At 36.4% G+C, this 9,504-nt stretch overlaps 1 protein-coding gene across 3 annotated transcripts; it reads right to left on the reverse strand.

The window, feature by feature from the left end:
- Nucleotides 1–4,764: 4,764 nt before the first annotated feature.
- LOC103411659 (sulfite exporter TauE/SafE family protein 3-like) lies at nt 4,765–9,152 on the reverse strand. Of its 3 annotated transcripts, none has more exons than XM_070804716.1 (13): nt 8,920–9,152; nt 7,706–8,026; nt 7,253–7,412; nt 6,906–7,106; nt 6,746–6,810; nt 6,614–6,650; nt 6,452–6,540; nt 6,284–6,370; nt 6,135–6,185; nt 5,810–6,031; nt 5,531–5,624; nt 5,261–5,401; nt 4,765–5,053 (listed from the first exon to the last, which is right to left on the reverse strand). In XM_070804716.1, the coding sequence occupies exons 2-13, from the start codon at nt 7,913–7,915 to the stop codon at nt 4,968–4,970; spliced, it is 1,443 nt and encodes a 480-aa protein (XP_070660817.1). In that variant the 5' UTR covers nt 7,916–8,026; nt 8,920–9,152; the 3' UTR covers nt 4,765–4,967. The 3 variants fall into 3 exon arrangements, with proteins under 3 accessions (XP_070660817.1, XP_070660818.1, XP_070660819.1); XM_070804717.1 differs by lacking the exon at nt 8,920–9,152 and adding an exon at nt 8,509–8,895; XM_070804718.1 differs by lacking the exon at nt 8,920–9,152 and adding an exon at nt 8,490–8,674.
- Nucleotides 9,153–9,504: the final 352 nt, after the last annotated feature.

Here is a 9,504-nt window from a genome sequence, read left to right on the forward strand (position 1 = left end):
TCTCCATTCATATGAACTCGTTTACAACCTTGTGTCATATCATGTAAGTGTATTACATTGTATTACAAATGCCCATATATAACCTCCTTGGTTCAACATCTTTTGGCTATTTGTATTGTATTCAAATATATATAGGTTCATTTGTCCACGTTCTTACAAAATTGTAATGGAATTGCCTTTCTCCATTTTGGCCAATAATTTTTCTTTTGTCGACGAACAAAAGAACGTGACTCAATATTAACACAGCTCATTGATGAATTTAGTAGCTACTTGTAAAAACCAAAATTACCATTGGTTATCATCAATCCTTGATCCCATATTCTCATGTGCATGCGCATGCATAAAAGCTTTTCATTTCTTTGGATATCCATTGCCTCTTCAAGGGCATTACACTATCTCTTCCAGGATAGTCATAGTTTAGAGAATACGGATCATAACCTCTTCTTGAGCGTTATAGAGCTTGGATTTTAATCTCCACTTCCAAGAGTTGAGTCATTTAGAACCTATACGTCAATCATGCTTCATGCATGAGACATCAATATTCCCATGTATGTGGATTGTCCTATCTGGGACGTGTATCCACGCGGCGACTGTCATGCTTCTGGCATGCAACAGTTATGCTTCGGGAATGCAATAGTTCAGTAGTGCCATATTATTCTTCTTTCGAATAACTGAACCTTTTGAGTTTAAAAATCTGCCACGCTTCAGGCGTGCAACAGATAAATCATTTAATGTCTCATTATTTTATCCAACAGAGACATCAATTCTTGTAGGCACATTTGCAGTAAGTATATATGATTTCATCACTTTCGTTGCATCATTCAATTATTCATATTTTCATTTTCTTATTGATTGCTTCGTGAATCAAAATAAGACAAATTCTCTTCGTTCTTCTGGAACGGTCTTTTCTCATTATTCTTTTGGAATGATATTTTCTCATCGTTCTTCTGGAACGATATTATTTTCTCCCCCTAATGTCAGGAAAATTGTCTTATCAAAATGACAGTCCGCAAACCAAGCGGTAAATATATCCCCAGTCAAGGGTTCTAAATATTGAATGATAGATGATAAATCAAATCCAACATAAATTTCCAGTTTTGCGTTGATGCCTTATTTTAGTATGTTGTGGCAATGCAATAGGCACATTGATAACACAACCAAAAACTCATAACTGTATAATGTTTGGCTTGTGCCCAAACACAAGTTGTACTGAGTAGTATTGATGGTTGGAAACTGGTCTCATCCGAACTTAATAATGCGTCATGTAAAATGACATGTCCCCATGTAGAAAACTGGTAATTTCGTTTTCATGAGCAGAGCGCGGGTAATCAATTTCATCCGCTTAATAAATGCTTCTGCTAAACCATTTTTAAGTATGGACATAAGGAACTTCTGGTCCTTATTAAATAGTCTATGGACTGAGACTTTTATGACCTTTATTATAATTAAGTTGAGGCACTGTGGCACTTCAAACTTAAGGTACTCATCAAGGAATTTCATGTCCTGATCTTCAGGATCAAAGGACTTCATGCCTGATCTTTTTGTATGATGGAACTTCGGGTCCAATCATTTTATATGATGAGGATCAAGAAACTGTAGGTTCTGATCTGATCAAGGAACTTTGGGTCTTATATATACTCATTGTAACAAAAGATAAGTACAATAAATAAATTAAAGCAATAGGCGGTAATTTCAGCCATAATGAATAAATTGCATTTAAATAAATAAAGCTTGTGACAAGGGCTTTAATTCAGCACCATTAAAACTTAAAGCAATAGGCGGTAAAACCGTCCATGGTAAATAAATTGCTTTAAAGTAAATAAAGCTTGTGACAAGGGCTTTGATTCAGCACCATTCACATAAATATCAAAGCTTTAAAGCAAAGGGTAATAATTCTACCCACTGTAAATAAATTGCTTTAAATAAGTAGAACTTGTGACATGGGCTTTAAACCAACACCATGCACATAAATATGCCAAAACAGAAAATGCAATGATTAAGTCCTCATGTTTTGCTTTTTCATTTTCTTGGTCTGCCACTTCTTTTGTTTCATCCCTTTTATTTTTATTATTATTTCACAGTTCGAAGTCATTTTGGTTACTCAGTAAATAATAGTAACAATAAGTTCCAATTGGTGTTCCTCTTCCGGTGAGTTTCGAAAAAGTCGAAACGATTCCCATAAGTTTTGGAGTCAAGAGTGTCTGCAACTTATGAGAAGATCAAACCGTTAGATTTAGTTCAAAATTTAGTATGATATGGATAAGAGGATACCAAACAACTTTCGTGAAGAAACAATTTCGATTTGAACTACCGAAATGGAGTTTTGGTACTCATAAGGTGGCTGCCCAGTTTTCTGCGGAAATTGGAAACGGGTTTGGTATTTCAGACATCTGCGACGATCGCATCGTTAACATTTTCTGAAATTTTGATATGTTGTAGATACTGAGCAGACGAACAACTTTCAAGAAGAAAGTATTTCAATCCGAGGTCCGCAAGTTGGAGTTCCGAGGCTATTTACATGGCTGTCAAATTCTCTTACAAATTTTGAGTCTTTTACTCTTTTGCTTCTGCAAAGGATGATATACAGTCATATAACAATATATATAGTTGCTTCAAGAAAATCAATTGTACTGAGATTTGAAGATGAAATGAAATTTTTTTCTTATCTATGAGATTCCAGCTGGAGGAGGTGAACATGATTTGTGGCGTTGTGCTTTCCACTGACATGAGAGCTTCTCGTGCTGATAACGTGTTGTAAAATCGACGGTTGGTGCAGTGGAATAAATGAAACAAGACACAAAATTTACGAGGTTCCTCTACAATCAGTGTGACTGGAGTACGTCCTCGGGGCAGCAGTGGTGCTTTCATTATAATCTGAAATAATAGGAGTACAAAGATAACTCTCTCTATTATCTCCTCTCATCTTCCTCTATTCTCTCTCTTCCTCTTCCTTCTCTCTCTTCCTCTTCCTTCCTTCCTCTCTTTCTTTTCCGTGAACTCCCCTCACTTCATTCATCTTCTTCCTTTATATAAACAAAAGAAAGCACTATTCACTTTACAAATTTTCCACAAATGAATAGTGAAAATACTGTGCATAAATAGTAACAAACTATTCATGTGGACCATCCACATAATATTTACAACATATATCTATATATTCAGCACATCAAACTTTAACATGACATCATTGTCGTGTACAAATCACGCTAACTATGATACATGATCACGTAAATCCAAGCCACATAGTGGGGCTTGCCAAGTGGATCGTGGTGTGAATTGTTACGGAAGTTTATTGGGTCTATGTGGAGTCAAGCTTATGAAAGTCTTTGGGCTGCTTGGGAGCACCAAAGATCCATACCCATAATATTTGAATCCCACGTAAGCAATTCTGGGAGAAAACAAACCAAGTTTCCCTTTCCCGTAACAAACTAACTAACCCTGATAGGAAGAAACAAGAATCCAAATCCTCAAGTTCACGTGAAATCCTAGTGCAGGGCGTCCCTTAATGAATAGAAGAGATATTTCTCTTCCTAGCTCACGCAGAAGAACGATGAAAGAAAACAAAAAGACACATTGCCAGAAGAGGCACCTATGGAAGGTTGACTAGGGAAGAAGGCAATCTAAACGGAAAGTGTGATGCAACCATCACGGGGGCAACGACATTCATCAATGTTACACTAAAAGAAAAGTTGTAGTTGTGTTGAGGAAAATAGAGAGGAAGACTTAGCCAAAGCAAGAGGAAACCGGAAAATCAATGGATTCCTTAGTGAAACCTAGGAAAGCTACCCTCCACCTGTAAAAGGGAAGAATTAACTCAATACAAGGCACTGAACGCAAAAGCACATCAGACTGTAGGATAAAGAGAGAGACAAGGGAGAATTCTATATGTATCGCACCAAGCAGGGAAATCCTTCTGTAAGTGTAGGCAGTCTTACATCCTTAGAGAAATCACTTTTCTAGGTTTTTAGGGTCCTTTAGATTTCCTTAGAGTTTCCTTAGCCGACCTAGGTATCCTTAGACCCTTATGAAAACCAGATTATCCATCCCTCAAAACCATGCAACCACATAAGTTCTTTCTCATGCTAAATTGATAAATTTCTAGCTTTCCTACTATATATCGCTTAGGCAAGTCACTATTTGCTTAATCATGCTATCTTTGAGTCTTTGATCTTAACCGAGATGCTTTCTAAGACATGCTAATTCTTTTGAGATATCTCGGAACTTAATACGCAAACGAACTAGGGGAAGCAAAAAGTCCTCCAACAAAAACTAATGAAAAATAGTAAAGAGAAATGAGAAGTAGAGTAGAAAAAGACAATAGAAAGACGTTCTCCAAAAGCATCTATTTATAGACTTACAATAATAGAGTATTGGTTATAAAACATTAAGATGAGAGGTTATGGACATTATGGTGGTCATCCACAATATTATAAGCGGTTTGGTTTGGTTAAACCACAATTTATAAAATCAAAACGTAAACCGATTCTTTCGATTTGGTTGGTTTTTCGAGTTTTCGATTTGTTTCCACACCCCTAGGTGAACTTAAAACATATATTCGCTATTTTCTTTATGATCAGAAATCTTCACCGTCTAATATTCAAAAGGTTTGTCTTAATTTATGTCATGATAAAGAGGCTGATTTTGATTAGAAGCTACGCACATATTAATTAGATCGTGATGTGGAGGCTGAGGTTCAAATCCTTGTCAAATGCATACCATCAAATTTTCCCATTATATATTATGAAAACGCACAGGTCAATAGAATGGTGTCAATACAAGTTTATGCATCTTTAAATACCAAGTATTCAACATATTAAAGAACAATTATACAATTACAAAGCAGGAAATCGAAATTTGAATTTGGTATATGCACTTTGGAGAACAGTAATATTATTATCTTGTATATGATTAGAAGTGTGAAGAATTTTTTATGCTCTGGAAGTTAAGGTAATGAAGAGTTTTAGGGGTTAGGATTTATGAGTACACATCCTCTGAAAACCCAAGTTCTCCTTGTGCTCAATCTTTTTGACCAAATTTGCTATGCCAACCCCACCTGTTTAGAATAAAAAATCAGCCATACGAAGATTAACAAAAATCCATGAAAAAGTGGCTGCATATGTGAAAGTGGAGAGCACATGAAACTGGGGCGCCAAGGTGGCGGTGCCGCAAACCGGTTGCATGTCATCACGTGTTCTATTGGGACACCACCATCTTGGTGTCCTGAATCCTTTGGAAAATATATAAGGGCGCATTAACATACCTAATGTCAGTGCGCTCACAAAAATTGTGAAAGCAAGAATGAAGATGATCAAGGATGCTCGTCCTATTGCCTTAATCACCTTCCCTACCACATGTTGCCCTATGATCGCAGAACCGATAGCCACAGCAGCGAAATAGAGAGCTGAAAGTTGAAGAATTGTAACGAAAGGACCCGACATTTATGATTTATTTGAAGATAGAAATTGCCTTCTAACTAAACATCTGTAGCCATCAATTTACGAACATAAACTGGAATGGCTCAGAAATTTACCGTAGGGAATTGGAAATCGCTTTAGGAGGTAGTATTCTACAACAGACATGGATGACGAGAATAACATGATGAAGGTGCTTGTTGCACTTGCTACCTGCATTTACATGAAATAAGGATTGTAAGGTATCTAATAACAAGTGGTTCCGTTATATCGATAACAAACAGTACTAAATAGTCTTGATATATGACATAAATAAAGTATCAATATTTTGTCGATACCGTCGATTTTTCGACTTGCTATGTTCATAGTGCTAAAAATAAATGAAGTATGAAATGTACCTGAGGAGGAATTCCCATCTCCAGAAAGAGAGGACCCATAATAAAACCTCCACCGAGACCAAGCAATCCACCAATCAATCCGGCTATTATGCCAAAGAAACAATAAGAAACAAGATTATGCACTCTCCATTTTGCACCTGCTTCTCCCCTGGATGCAATTACCCTCTGCCCTTTGTACACTTTAACTGCCTCATACGAAGTCACTCCAACCGTCACAGGAATCTGAACAAAAGAAAGGAAGAAAAAAGTTCCCGCTGTGAGGTTCTTATTTTGCAATCAGATCGGAGGAATACTGTTTGTTCACTACAAGGAGCATGGAAGGTACCTGTAAGAAATCTAATATCCAATATGCCGCTGAACATTTTGCCACATAATTCTGTGACAAAAAAATATTTTCCCATCAATTTTATTTCTTAATTAATGCATATAATTAAGTGAAGGGAAAGTGCAAATCAAAAGCTACTAGATAAAAACCTTGCCAATCTGCAACCCAAGTATTATGATCCAGACAGCAAAAATAACTCCAAGTTGCTTCCAGTAAACGTTACAAAGAACAGAAACCTGGAAATTGTCACAGAAGTTAGTTCCCAATATTAACCACGCAAAAAAGTTTAGGCTGTTTATTAGCTTTAAAATTCTAACCACTTTTCTTTTAGTCTCCTTGATTTCTGGTATGCCGTTGTCAGTGCCTCCATGAATATTTCTGCCTTCGATGTCTTCACTGGCAATGTCTAATTAATGAGCATGTTAGGCAGGAGAAAAGAAAGATCTAACAGGAAGTGAAGAAATAGTTGATCAACTTACCTTTCGATTGCAAGCGTATGGAAGCCTCCAGTGAATTCTAAAGGAAATGAAATAAGGTGCAGTGTTAGATATGGATTAATACAATGCAGAATGCACAACCAACATAGAAAACACGAAAAGCTTAAACGCCACCTTTTTCGATGCAGTTTCTTTCTTCCACGTCTCAACACCCTTGAAGAACGATTTAGTTGATGTGCCTGCAAAAAGAATTGAAAAGGTGAGCATTGGTGTTGATGGAACTACTTACATTTCACGAATTGGGAAGATATGTTGCAGTTAAGAGAAGTTTTACCTAAGAGAACAATAATTAGTAAGATGGTGATCATCCATTCGGAAAGTACAACATTCAAAAAAACTCCAATGCTGATCCCTAACACCAACATTGGTTGGAACAGAACTGCGAGATCATAGTCAATGAGGGGCAACTCAAGTGTGGGATGCCTTAGCCTTAAATTGTACAAGACAGTCGCTGCTGCTCCCCCTGTGATCATACCTGATGAACCAAATAGAAAGACGTGAAAGTGCATTCAGGTGAAAGGTAAATAACAAGGCAAAATTTCCATGTATTTATCTTATGAAACTAGTGTACAAGTTTAGGCTTTCTTAGAAGGTAAACATAAAAAAACTGAAAGTACTTACATTTTGATATTGCTGTTGACGATTTCTGGTCAAAGCCGATAATCAGGGTGAGCATCGGAACAAAAAACCCACCCCCTCCAACACCTCCCACGCTCCCAAATGCTGCCCCAAGGAATCCAATAAACGTACCAACCACAATTTTCCATCCAAATCGCATGTCCTGTCACCAAATTTCAATTACTACTAGCAGTACAAAATTGTTCCATAAGAAGTACATAACTAAAAGCCACACTTTCTAAAATCTATTATTAATAATAAAAAGAAAGGTGAGTGTTTATTGAAGAAACAGAGGAAGGTAAAAAGTATACATATATGTAAAGGTCATAATTTCACATTGCAATCATTCTTCAGAAAAAGTTTCTCACCAGCCAAACAGTTCACTTCCATACGATTGATCTAGATTCACGACATTAAGACAAAATATCCAACATGCTTAGTGAAAATTGGACTTACAGGCCAGTCATGCTTGTAAACCACTCCACCATGATGTGAAGGCAATTTGGACACTCTGATTAAGTAATTAGGTTCAACCTTTTCTCCATGATTCTGACTTGAAGATTGTTGCTGAAAACTTTCTTGTGCCGAGACAAATACTACAGCCACAAGAAGGAAAACCACTTCAATCAACCTCAGCCTCCACCAGTTTGATTTTCTCCAATCCATCTGATGCTTCTGAACTCCAACAATTCCTCCTCAAACCCAAGAATTAAACAGAACAAACATTCTAACAAAAACTCATGGTTCAAACCGAAAACCTGGTTCGTGTACAAAGTTCTGCAGAAAGCAAAAATTACTGTTAGACTTGGGAGAAAGTTAGAAGTCTGGGCTCATGAATGCGTGTGTGTGTGCATTATTTATGTATTCACTTTGTGACAGCATGGCAACAATTATGATACTGTTGGCGACTTATCATTTTTTAAAGTGGTTTTATTTCACCCAAATAGGTTGCCTAAGATATTCCGATATTGGCGTAACATCGATACTTGTATACTACAACAGATGTATGTATCTATGATATGCGTGTATATATGCTATTAATTTCTACAAATCCAAAATTAATAATAGCAGTAAATATTTTGCTTTCATAATATTTGACTGAATCAAAGTTCATCGTTTCTCTTCACTTCTCGGATTGTGTGATGTCCTCTTTTAATCTCAGATTTCGTTAGGTGCGTGACTCCTCCTTCTAAAACAAATATTTTGCCTGGCTGAGTGAGTGAAATCCACGATTAACAACCTTAAGTGAGCTCTGTTACCCTTAGTAGAGAAAATCCCGAAATCCCCCAATCCCCTTGCTTTCAATATCCCTCTGGCCCGAACTCTCAAAACTCTCAGTCAAGAGCCCTAACATTCATGTGATTGCATGCGATTCTATACAGATATTATGTAAATAAAATGAAACTCTGTGTATGCATAAATGGGTCCTTGACTGCACGACCCAGATATGAAAAAACAAGCAAAGCTTGAACTGATATGTGTCAGCTCAGCTGGCATTAATCTGCTGAATTCTCTGAGCTCTGCTAATTAACGCTGTTTCGCGGGACATAAGGGATATATCCGCAGTTACACATCAGAATCCCTTCCATTTTCCACTAGCCATTCTACTTCGCATGACATGACAACATTTCCTAATGCAAAATGAAAGAAAAGAAGGAAATTACTCTAACCTTATGAAATATCTCTTGTCAAAAAGTACTCAACGCATAATCTTGAATTTCTTTGTTTGGAACTCCACTTTAGCATCCACCATATATATGCGTGTGGTGTATATTTAATTGTTTTTTTTTGCGTATAATCTTTTGGTGAGTGGTGTCTTTGTTTTAGTTTTGGCATCTTCAAGAAGGAAAGTAGTGGAGCTTTCTATATATTATTTTGGGATTTTGGGTGGTGTCGCAATATTGGTTTCAAGGGTAGCTTGATCGGATGGCTCTAATTTGTTTTATCAAATGTATTTCTCGTGGATCTTAATATACATACATACATACATATACATAAACACATACATACATATATATATATATATATATATATATATATATATATTCTCTTGCCATCTTAAGCCTTAATTAAGGTATATTTTATTTAAGATTGAATACCTAAAACCCCATAATCTTTTAGTGTCATTTTAAATTGGTCTCAACTTTTTAAAACATTTCAAACAAGTACCCAACCTAACAAAAGTGAAGATCGGAAAATCTCCTAACAAAAAAGAGAGTTAAAAATTCGGATAGAGTTTCAAGGAGCTTGTTTCT

The sequence above is a fragment of the Malus domestica genome, chromosome 09 (assembly GCF_042453785.1).
Source record: "Malus domestica chromosome 09, GDT2T_hap1".
In the NCBI taxonomy this organism is placed as follows: Eukaryota; Viridiplantae; Streptophyta; class Magnoliopsida; order Rosales; family Rosaceae; genus Malus; species Malus domestica.

Excerpts from the sequence above, each read along its gene's own strand:
- LOC103411659 (XM_070804716.1), bottom strand. The coding sequence starts at position 7,915 with ATGGATTGGAGAAAATCAAACTGGTGGAGGCTGAGGTTGATTGAAGTG. Across the intron at positions 5,625-5,809 it reads AGATGGGAATTCCTCCTCAG|GTAGCAAGTGCAACAAGCAC; the intron begins GTACATTTCATA and ends ATGTAAATGCAG. Across the intron at positions 5,054-5,260 it reads TGTGAGCGCACTGACATTAG|GTGGGGTTGGCATAGCAAAT; the intron begins GTATGTTAATGC and ends TATTCTAAACAG.